At 36.9% G+C, this 12,563-nt stretch overlaps 1 protein-coding gene across 3 annotated transcripts in view; it reads left to right on the forward strand.

Moving 5' to 3' along the window:
• NETO2 (neuropilin and tolloid like 2) overlaps positions 1-12,563 on the forward strand; it is a 72,236-nt gene that overhangs the window by 39,501 nt on the left and 20,172 nt on the right. For all 3 annotated transcript variants that reach the window (XM_004264869.4, XM_049703690.1, XM_033418876.2), the window contains exon 7: positions 4,067-4,295. In XM_004264869.4, coding sequence (XP_004264917.1) covers positions 4,067-4,295 — 229 coding nt within the window. The remainder of the gene's footprint in view (positions 1-4,066; positions 4,296-12,563) is intronic.

A 12,563-nucleotide genomic window follows, 5' to 3' on the forward strand; every position in this document is an offset into this window, starting at 1 on the left:
ATACAAAAAATACTATATATTTTATAGATACATAAATTTAAAAATCTAAAACTGTACATAGGAATTATAAAAATTATACTTAGGATGGGATGTGTAGAAAAGATAATGGGAACATAGAAGGCTTTGGCTGTACAGTTGACACTTGAACAACACAGGGGATAGGGCTACCAACCTGCTTGCAGTTGAAATTCTGAGTATAACTTTATAGTCAGCCCTCTGTATCTGAGGTTCCGCATCCTCAGATTCAACCAACTACAGACTGTGTAGTACTGTAGTATATATTTATTGAATAAAATCCATATAAGTGGACCTGCACAGTTCAAACCCACGTTGTTCAAGGGTCAGTTGTACACAGAATTGAACTGCACAGGTTCACTTATATACTGATTTTTTTCAATAAATATTATAGTACTACACAATCTGCAGTTGGTTGGATCTATAGATGCAGAAGCACAAATACAGAGGGCTGACTATGGGACTTGAGCATCTGCAGATTTTGGTATCCAGATCAGGTCCTTTCTAGGACCAGTTCCCCATGGATACTGAGGGGTGAATGTACAGAGGTGGGGGTTTTTGACCATATTTAATAGTTAAGTATTTAAATGCTTAAGTGAAATTAATACTTTAGATCTTGCTCTTTCTTGAAATACTTAATGAAGAAATGATTCTATATTCGTAAGTTTTTTAGGAATGTGATCTAGAATGTTGAATAGTGGAGAATGTTACTCTTTATTAATAAAAGTAAGTCGATTTTTTAAAGTTAACATAAAAAGTACTGTTCACAGTTGACATGGAAAGTGGATCAAGGGACTTCCCTGGTGGCGCAGTGGTTAAGAATCTGCCTGCCAGTGCAGGGGACACGGGTCGAGCCCTGGTCTGGGAAGATCCCACATGCCACAGAGCAATTAAGCCCGTATGCCACGACTACTGAGCCTGCGCTCTAGAGCCCACAAGCCACAATTACTGAGCCCGCATGCTCTAGGGCCCGTGAGCCACAACTGCTGAGCCTGTGTGCCACAACTACTGAAGCCCACACACCTAGAGCCTGTGCTCTGCAACAAGAGAAGCCACTGCAGTGAGAAGCCCTCGCACCGCAACGAAGAGTAGCCCCTTCTCACTGCAACTAGAGGATGCCCACGTGCCACAACGAAGACCCAATGCAGCCAAAAATAAATAAATTTATTTTGTAAAAAGTGGGTCAAATTTTTAAAATTGTGTTAAATAAGAAAGTAAGCAGATGATTTTATTTGAGTACTTTAAAAGAAAAAATATGAAAGACCACCATAACCCTTGAGTACTCAAAATGGGGTAAAGTACTTCATGGGTGATGTTGAAGAAATATTCACTTATATATACAAAAGAAGTCATTGGTGTTGAGTATGTAAGTAGTGTTTTAGTCTATTTTTATCAGTGGCCTTTCCATAAAAATAACAGCTTTCTGAGGATTTCATTGCATTTCTTTTGGGGCCTTTGGGGGCTCTAGTAAAAAGCGTTTTTTTCCCCACTAGAGTTACGAACCAATTGAGAACATGGAGATTCAGACTAGCCCCTTTATTACACTAAAGGCTAAGGGAAGCAACTTAGTGAGAGAATCAAACTAGACTTGCTTATTCCCTACCCACTAGACCCACCTCCTACCTCAGTCTAGACTGAACCGTCCCATCCAGGGAAAGTGCATCTGCAGAAGAGACCCTCTTACCCAGGTCACTGTTTCTCGTACTCGCTGGTCCAGGGAAAGAGGGAAGGAAAAAGGGACCAAATTCCTCCCCATCCAAGTGACTCTCTCCACTTCCCTGGGGAGGGTATAGGAGTGGGTAAGAGGCCAAGAGTGCTTATGTTTACTAAAAGATCTCGTCTCCTGTAATTTAGGTGAGAGAAGAGTAGCTTGTATCCCCCTCCACCCATTGCAATTTGTCAGCCTCATATTGTTAGAAATATTTTCTGAAGATCAGTTGAATTAAACTATTAACCAGTATTTAACTGTATTCACAATAGAAAAGAATGTCATTCTTGTCATATGACTTGCCTTAAAACCTTGACTTTTAAAAGTTATATATTTAAAGAGCATTTACTATGGCCTTATACAAGTACCATGTTTCTTCAGTTAAAAAAAAAAAAAGTAAATACTTCAGACTTCCTGATTATTTTCTTGGTATTTAGCTCTACCAAACTAGGTTTTATAAACCTAGTCACTTTTTCATTACTTGCTGTCAGCAAGAATTGTACTGGATAGAATTAGCATGTGATACACTCATTAGAAGACCGTACAATCTAATGGAGAAGACAGATAATTACAGTAGTAGTGATACTGCCAGAGAACCATGGGCAGTATGTTTTGGTTATATGAATGAAGAAGAAAGTAATGAAAACAAATGATATATTTTAAGCAAACACATTGCTTCTGTGTTAAAATATATTTTTGGAGGTTTTATGAAATTTTGAAATGGAAATCCATTACTGGTGATTTTCCACCAGTCTCTTGAAAGTGGCTAATTGGTCATTTCAAATAAGCCAAAGTTACTAGTCAAAATTTAACTCTGAGCTGTATTTTTGAGTTTTTGTTCTTAGTTTTATGTCCTCAAGGTATTTTAAGGGGAAAAATATCTGACATTTTTGTTTTATGAAGCCCTTTAAAATAAAGAATGGGTGTGGCATCATACTACTACCTCCAGGATAGCAACCAGCAGGTGAATACCCACTAGATGTCTCCAAAGGCAATCAAAGAAGTCTTCATTCTTCATTCACTAAAATATTATTTTAATTGTAGAGTTACCTATGAACAAGTAGAGCCAAAAGGTGAACTGTGTATGAGAGAGTATGTGTGTGTGTGTGCCTGCACACATAGAAGGCATCCCAGGGAATGGGAAGAACGTACAGTTTAAGAGTCAGAGCAACCTAGGTTCAAATCCTCGCCCTAAGTAACCTTGGGCAAGTTCCTTAATCCCTGTGAGCCTTAATTTCCTTCCAGCCCATAAAGAATAATACCTATTTCATTCTGTTCTTTTGGAGATTATGCTCAAGGTCTTTCTAAGCCTACAATCTAATGGAACTCTTCAAATAAGAATGGGTCAGGCACATTTTAAGAGTAACTTAGTGCCAGGTAGCAAGCTGCCTATAAAATTTGAGGAAGGGGGATACTAAGCAAAATAGAAAACTATAATAGTGTGTATTTTGAAACTCCAGTTTAAATCTCTCTGACTGAAAGTGTAGAAATTGTTAATTTATGGAGTAAAATCTTAAAACCACTTAAATGTGCAACAGTGAGATAGTGGGTAAATAAATGACAAGACATGGGAATGATTACAGTTATGAAGAGTATAGGTAAGTTTTGATGTGTTGCAGCAAAAGCAGGATGTGTGTATCTTACAATTAAACTTAGGTTTTGAAAATATGAAGAGCGACTTCCCTGGTGGTGCAGTGGTTAAGAATCCACCTGCCAATGCAGGGGACATGGGTTCGATCCCTGGTGCGGGAAGATCCCACATGCCGCGCAGCAACTAAGCCCGTGCACCACAACTGCTGAAGCCCGCACACCTAGAGCCCATGCTCCGCAACAAGAGAAGCCACCACAATGAGAAGCACGGGCCCTGCAACGAGAGTAGCCCCTGCTTGCCGCAACTAGAGAAAGCGCGCGCAGCAACGAAGACCCAACACAGCCAAAAATAAATAAAATAAATTTTTATTAGATGTGAAGAAAAAAAAGTTTATCACAATAATTGTTAGAGTAATAGAATTATGTTTCTTTTATTTTCCCAGTTTCTCAGTACCACGAGTTTGCTTTTATAACAAGGAAAACATGTAAGATAGTCATGGAGCAAAAAATTTCTCTTTACAGACACAACACAAACTAGGTTCCTTAATGCTTGGTTTCATTATTAAGACAACCAAAGAAACAGACCATTAGTCTTAGTTCTTTTACCTACTTAGGCATCATCCTTTTAGCTATTGTTTTTGTCAGGTGTTATAACTCAATGCAGTTTTAACTTACATATTGATTGGATAATAGAACTAGAAAATTTAATGTATCTTTTTAAAAGCACTGTTTTTCTTTGTTTTCATGTTACAGATTTATTTGAGGTTCCTAGATTATCAGATGGAGCACTCAAATGAATGCAAGAGAAATTTCGTTGCAGTCTACGATGGGAGCAGTTCTATTGAAAATCTGAAGGCCAAGTTTTGCAGCACTGTGGCCAACGATGTAATGCTTAAAACAGGAGTTGGGGTGATACGGATGTGGGCTGATGAAGGTAGTCGGCTTAGCAGGTTCAGAATGCTCTTTACTTCCTTTGTGGAGCGTAAGTAAATAATTCCTATAGCATTGAGATCTTTTACTTAATCATTTATTCAGAATACAATTGCAGAGCATTTCCTTTAGACAAAGACTGCTAGTCACAGAATGTAGAAGTAACTAGGTCTTAGTATGTATTCTTAAGGAACTGACTGTCAGGCGTGAAAAAAGACATGGTAATGCATAAGTTGAAACACCACCTATTATGAAGATATAAACATGTGATAGTGCAAAAAGTGGAGACCTCTCAAGATTTTCAAAATTAAAAATAATTATCAGTAGTATGAATTCAGCTTGGTGAATAATGTGAATCCACCAAACCATGTTCCCCAAAGATTTAGATTGACTGTTTTTTTTTTAAACTTTTAAAGTAATTTTAAGCTTATAGAAAGTTGTAAAAATAGTAGAGTTCTCCTGTGCCCTTCACTCAGATTCCCTTAATGTTAACATCTTACAAAACCGTTGGAAAATTGAATATTAACACTGATGGAATATTATTAACCAATATAGAGATCTTACTGAGAAATCAGTAGTTTTCCCATTAATGTCCTTTTCTGATCCAAGATCCCACATTGCCTTTAATTGTCATGTCTCCTTTAGTCTCTTCCATTTGTGACACTTCCTCAGTCTTTAATGACCTGGATGCATTTGAAGAGCACTGGCCAGCTACTTAGAATGCCCGTTGATTTAGGTTTGTCCGATGTTCTCTCATGGATTCAATTGAGGTTATGCATTTCTGTCAAGAATACCATAGAAATCACATTCCACCTTTCTCAGTACATCATACCAGTGAGGTAGGGTACGTAATGTGGTTTGCCTTACACTAACTTGGATCACTTCCTTAAGGTACTGTCTGCCACATTTCTCTGCTATAAACAATAATTTTTCCTTTCTAATTAATAAGTTTCTTTGAGAGTATGCAAATATCCTTTTGCTCACTAATTTTAGCATCTGTTAATGATTTCTGCCTGTAATAGTTATTGCTGCAGTATTTACCTAATGGTGGTTTTCTGTTTCCATCATTCCTTCTACACTTAATTATAATTCTGTGAAGAAGAGCTGTTCTTTTTCCTTCATTGATTTATTCAGTTATTTTGTCAGTATGAGCTCATTTTACTCTATTATTTTATATATAATATATATATGTTACTCTATAATAAAAGTTACTTTATTGCTCAGAGTCCCGGCTTTGGCCATTGGGAGCTCCTTCAGGTTGCCTCCTGTACGCTTTGGATAATAAGCCCATTATTTTTTTTAATCACTTCCTTACTTTCTGTTCCGCAGGCTGAACCAGGCTCAACTTGTGTTTTCCTTGCCCAAGCCTTAGAACCAACCATGTTTCCAAAAAGCCCTTTCCTTCTCTTCTAGTGAGAAATCTGGCTCTAATTATCCATGGTTTATTTATTTGTTCAATCCTAGGATACACATAAAGTAATTTTAGGATTGCTAACCCATATCCCTGTTAGAAATTTCCTAACAGAGTACACTATTTGTGTACAGTTCTTTTTATCTTGAGCCATGCTGTCAAAATATGGTGTTCCATTTACTTGGGTTAGTTGTCTTCCTCTCTCCTTTGCGTGTGGTTCATCTGTAGTACACTTAGGTTCATTTGTGACTGTTTATATTTTGTTTTGTGTCCCCCCCCACCCTCATCATTGTTACTTTAAATTGTTTTTATTTTCAGAGTACCTGGAATATTGCCATTATTCAAAGAGAGCTCTACAAAAAGATACACTCAAATATTGTACCTTTCTCACCTCTCCTGTGCCAGTCCCACCCCCAATTCTTTGCACTCCATTCCTACCAACTCTCTGCTGGTAACTAATCACATTAGTCCCTGGTGTATCCATCATGCATTTCTTTTTACACAGAAGAGCTGATACATGTGTATTTTCTCATAGCTTCTTTTTTCTTACATAACAAGCATATTATACTCTTTGCACTTTGCTTCTTTCACTTAACAGTATATCCTGGAAATCACTCCATATCAGTTCATAGAGATCATCTTTATTATTTACAACTCCATAGTTATTGGGTTGGCCAAAAAGTGCCTTTGGTTTTTAAGTAAAAATAAAAGACATATTTTTCATTTTCACCAAGAACTTTATTGAACAACATATTCATCCTTTTGTTCCACTACCTTCTGCCATTTTTCAGGCAACTTCATAATTCTATCTTCCCAAAATTTTTATCTTTTTGAGCAAAGAACTGTACCTGCTGCCTTTTACAGTCTTCCAGGGAATTGAAAGTTTTTCTATTAAGAGAATTTTGTAAAGACCTAAATAAATGGAAATCCGAAGGTGCAATGTCTGATGAACGCAGTGGATGAATCAGAACTTCCTAGCTAGGCTGTAACAGTTTTTGCCTGGTCATCAAAGAAACACACAGCCTTGCATTATCCTGATGGAAGATTATGCATTTTCTGTTGACTAATTCTGGATGCTTTTTCGTCGAGTTCTGCTTTCATTTGCTCTAATTGGGAGCAGTACTTGTTGGAATTAATCGTTTGGTTTTCTGGAAGAAGTTCATAATAGAGGACTCCCTTCCAATCCTACCATATACTCAACATCACCCTCTTTGGATGAAGACCAGCCTTTGCTGTGGTTGGTAGTGGTTCATTTCTCTTGCCCCACGATCTCTTCTGTTCCACATTATTGTACAGTATCCACTTTTCATCGCCCATCACAATTTGTTTTAAAAATGGAACGTTTTCATTACATTCAAGTACAGAATCACATGTGGAAATACAGTCAAGAAGGGTTTTTTCGCTTAGCTTATGTAGAACCCAAATGTCAGAGAAATTAACATAACCAGGCTGGTGCAAATGATTTTCAGTGCTTGATTTAGATATTTTGAATATGTTGGCTATCTCCCACGTTGTATAACATTGATTGTTCTCAATTAATCTCTCAATTTGATCACTACAACTGGTCTACCGACTGTGGAGCATCGTCCAGTGAGAAATCTCCAGCACAAAACTTCACAAACCACTTTTGACATGTTCGATCAGTCACAGCACCTTCTCCATACACTGGCACAAATCTTTTTTTGCGTTTCAGTTGCGTTTTTACATTTCTTGAAATAATAAAGCATAATATGCCGAAAATGTTGCTTTTTTTCTTTCATCTTCAATATTAAAATGGCTACACAAAAATTCACCAGTTTTGTTAAGTCTTTTTTTAAATGCACACTGATATGACAGCTGTCACAATCTGACAAAATTGTTTCAAATGAAGTTAAAGACAACTAAGTGCTACTAGAGCCATCTTACAGAAAAAAATGAACCTTTTGGCCAACCCTGTAGTACATTGTATGTACATACTTTATTCAGTCTTTCGGTTTATGGGCATATGGGTTATTTACAGTATTTTGCAATTACAAGCATACTGTTACAATGAATAATGTTATGCATATGTATTTTCATATTCTTGGAGGTATATCCTCTGGATAGATTCCTAGAAGTGGGATTACTGATGTAAAAGGATGTAAATCTTTCATAGTTTGCCAAATACCCTTCCAGAATGGTTGTATATTTTTTTTAATTATGATAAAATGCACCCTCAGCCATTTTTAAGTGTACAATTCAGTGGCACTAAGTACATTCACAACATCATACAACCATCACCACTATCCATCTCTGGAACTTATGTAACATCCCAAATTGAAACTCCATACCCATTAAATAATAATTCCCATGCCCCTATTCCCCCACCCCCAGGTAACCTCTAGTCTGCTTTCTATCTCCATGAATTTCCCTATTCTGGGTACCTCATATAAATGGAATATTTGTCCTTTTGTATCTGACTTATTTTACTTAGCATAACGTTTCTAATAATTTCAGTCCTTTTCAAGGCTGAATAATATTCCATATGCGTATAATACCACATTTTTGTTTATCCTTTCATCTGTTGATGAACAATTGAGTTGTTTCTACTTTTAGGCTATTATGAATAAAGCTGCTATGAACATTAGTATACAGTTATCTCTTTGAGTCTCTGCTTTCAGTTCTTTGCTGTATATACTATGCCTAGAAGTAGAATTGCTAGATCATATGGATATTCTATATTTAAATTTTTAAGGATCACCAACCGTTTTCACAGCTGTGCCATTTTACATTCCCTCCAGCAATGCATCAGGGTTGGTCCCCATCCTCACCAAAACTTTATTTTTTGTTTTTTTGATAATAACCATCCTAATGGCTATAAAGTGTGATTTTTTTTTCATTGTGATTCCAATTTGTATTTCCCTAATGATGAGTGATGTTGAGCATCTTTTCACGCTTCTTGGCCACTTGTATACCTTTGGTGAAATGTCTACAGGCATACATCATTTTATTGCACTTTATTGCACTTCACAGATACTACAGTTTCTACACGTTGAAGGTCTGTGGGTACCCTGCATTGAGCAAGTCTATCAACGCCATTTTTTCAACAGCATTGTCTCACTTCATGTTTCTGTGTTACATTTTAGTAATTCTCATAACATTACAAACTTTTTCATTATTATGTTTATTATGGTGATCTGTGATCAGTGATCTTTGATGTTACTGTTGCAAAAAGATTATGACTTGCTAAAGGATCAGATTAGCATTTTTTAGGAATAAAATATTTCTAATTAAGGTATGTACATTGTTTTCTTAGACATAATGCTATTACATAGTATAATACAGCATAGTGTAAAAATAACTTTTATATGCAGTGGGAAACCAAAAACTTAATATAACTCGCTTTATTGCAATATTTGCTTTATTGTGGTGGTCTGGAAGTGTGGTATGCCTGTATTTAGTCCTTTACTCAGTTTTTGACTTGGTAGTTGTTTTTTTGTTAAGTTGTAGAAGTTCTTTATGTATTCTAATTATTAATCTCTCATCAGATACATGATTAGCAAGTATTTTTTTCACATTCTGTGCATTATCTTTTCACTGTCTTGATTGTGTACTTTGAGATACAAAAGTTTGATGTAGTTTGTCTATTTTTTCTTTTTTTATCTGTGCTTTGAGTGTCATAATCCAGAAATCATTGCCAAAGACAACGTTATGAAGCTTTTCCTCTATGTTTTTTAATTTGGTAACAATTTTTTTATTGATTTGTAACATATGTTTCATGTGTACAGTGTTAATATTTTGATTTCTGTATACCCTACAGCATGCTCACCACCAAAGTTTAGTTTCCATCTGTCACCATACAGTTGACCCCCTTTACCCATTTGCCCTCCCTACCCCCCATTAACTACTCTGTTCTCTGTATCTGTGGTTTTGGTTTGGTTCGGTTTGATCTGTTCTTTGTGTGTTTCTTTGTTTCTTTGTTTTTAATCCACATATGAGTGAAATCATATGGTATTTGTCTTTATTCATCTGACTTATTTCACTTAGCGTAATACCCTCAAGGTCTATCCATGTTGTTGCAAATGTTAAGATTTCATCTTTTCTTATGGTTGAGTAGTATTCATCTTCTTTATCCATTCATCCATCAGTAGGGCTTTAGGTTCTTTCCATATCTTGGCTATTGTAAATAATGACGTGATGAACACAGGTGCATAAATCTTTTCAAATTAGTCTTATTCTTTGGATAAATACCCAGAAGTGGAATAGCTGGATCATATGGTAGTTCTGGTTCTTAATTTTTTTGACAAATCTCCATACTTTTTTCCATAATGGTTGCAACAATTTACATTTCTTCCAACACTGTATGAGGGTTCCCTTTTCTTCACATCTTCTCTAACATTTATTATCTTTTGTCTTTTTGATAATAGCCATTCTGATCGGTGTGAGTGATATCTCATTGTTTTGATTTGCATTTCCCTAATAATTAGTAATGTTGAGCATTTTTTCATGTGCCTGTTGGCCATTTGTATATCTTCTTTGGGAAAATGTCTGTTCAATACCTCTGCCCATTTTTTTAATCCAGTTCTTTGTTTTTTGTTGTTGAGTTGTATGAATTATTTCTATTATTTTGGATATTAACCCCTTCTTGGATATATGATTTGCAAATATCTTCTATTCAGTAAGTTGTATTTTCATGTTGTTGATGGTTTTCTCTCCTGTACAAAAGCTTTTTGTTTGATTTAGTCTCACTTTTTATATATATATATATATATATTTTTTTTTTTTTTTTTTTTTTTTTTTAAGGTACGCAGGCCTCACTGCTGTGGCCTCTCCCGTCGCGGAGCACAGGCTCCAGACGCGCAGGCTCAGCAGCCATGGCTCACGGGCCCAGCCGCTCCGTGGCATGTGGGATCCTCCCGGACCGGGGCACGAACCCATGTCCCCTGCATCGGTAGGCGGACTCTCAACCACTGCACCACCAGGGAAGCCCTCACTTTATATTTTTGCTTTTATTTCCCTTGCCTGAGGAGACATATCCAGAAAAACGTTGCTAAGACCAAGATGAAAGAGTGTACTGCTTATTTTCATCAAGGAGTTTTATGGTTTCAGGTCTTACATTCAAGTATTTAATCCATTTGGAGTTGATTTGTGTGTGTGGTGTGAGGTAGTGGTCTAGTTTCATTCTTTTGCATGTGGCTGTCCAGTTTTCCCAGTGCCATTTATTGAAGAGACTATTCTTTCTCCATGGTGTGTTCTTTGCTTCTTTGTTGTAAATTACTTGTTCATATATGTGTGGGTTTATTTCTGGGCTCTCAGTTCTGTTCCATTAATCTCTGTGTCTGTTTTCTACAAATAACATGCTATTTTGAATACTACAGCTTTGTAATATAATTTGAAATCAGGGAGTGTGATACCTCCAGCTTTGTTCTTTTTTCTCAGCATAGCTTTGACTATTCAGGGTCTTCTATGTTTCCATATAAATTTTAGAATTTTTTGTTCTGTTTCTGTGAAAATGTTCTTGGGGCATTTGATAGGGATTGCATTGAATCTGTAGCTTGCTTTATGTAATGTGGACATTTTAACAATATTAATTCTTCCAGTCCATGAGCACAGAATATATTTCCATTTATTTGTGTCTTCAGTTTCTTTCAACAGGTCTTATGGTTTTCACTGTAGAGGTCTTACACCTCCTTAGTTAAGTTTACGCTTAAGTTTTATATTCTTTTTGTTGTGATTGTAAATAGGATTCTTAACTGCTCTGTTAGTTTGTTATTAGTGTATAGAAATGCACCAGATGGTTGAATATTAATTTTATACCCTGCAACTTCACTATATTCATTTATTATTTCCAAAAGTTTTTTGGTGAATTTTTAAAAATATATTTATTTTTTATTTGGTTGCACTGGGTCTTAGTTGTGGCTTGCCAGCTCCTTAGTTGCAGCATGCATGTGGGATCTAGTTCCCTGACCAGGAATCGACCCAGGCCCCATGCTTGGGAGCGTGGAGTCTTAACCTCTGTGCCACCAGGGAAGTCCCTGAATTTTATTTATTTATTTGTTTGGCTGCATTGGGTCTTCGTTGCTGTATGTGGGCTTTCTCTAGTTGTGGTGAGCAGGGGCTACTCTTCGTTGAGGTGCATGGACTTATTGCTGTGGCTTCCCTTGTTGCGGAGCATGGACTCTAGGCACGCAGGCTTCAGTCGTTGCAGCATGAGGGCTCAGTAGTTGTGGCACATGGGCCCTGGAGCATACGGGCTCAGTAGTTGTGACTTATGGGCTCTAGAGTGCACAGGCCTCAGTAGTTGCAGTGCATGGGCTCTAGGGCATGCGGGTTTCAGTAGTTGTGGCGCATGGGCTCAGTAGTTGTGGCTCCTGGGCTCTAGAGTGCAGGCTCAGTAGTTGTGGTGCACGGGCTTAGTTGCTCCACGGCATGTGGGATCTTCCCAGACCAGGGCTCGAACCCATGTCCCCTGCATTGGCAGGTGGATTCTTAACCACTGTGCCACCAGGGAAGTCCCTAGTGAATTTTTTGGAGTATTCTATATATAAAATCATGTCATCCACAAATAGTTACAGTTTTACCTCTTCTTTTCCAATATGGATACCTTTTATTTTTTTTTCTTGACTAATTGCTCTGGCTAGGACTTCCAATACTATGTTGAATAAGAGTAGCGAGATTGGGCATCCTTGCCTTGTTCCTGGTATTAGAGGAATAGCTTTAAGTTTTCATCATTGAGCATGATGTTAGATGTGCATTTGTCATATATGGCCTTTATTATGTTTTCGGTACATGCCTTCTATACCTATTTTATTGAGAGTTTTTTGTCATAAATGGGTATTAAATCTTGTCAGATGCTTCTTCATCTATTGAGATAATCATGGTTTTTATCCTTCATTTTGTTCATGAGGTGTATCACATTAATTTATGGATTCATCCCTAGGGTAAATCCCA

This window comes from Orcinus orca, chromosome 20, assembly GCF_937001465.1.
Source record: "Orcinus orca chromosome 20, mOrcOrc1.1, whole genome shotgun sequence".
NCBI classification, from domain to species: domain Eukaryota; kingdom Metazoa; phylum Chordata; class Mammalia; order Artiodactyla; family Delphinidae; genus Orcinus; species Orcinus orca.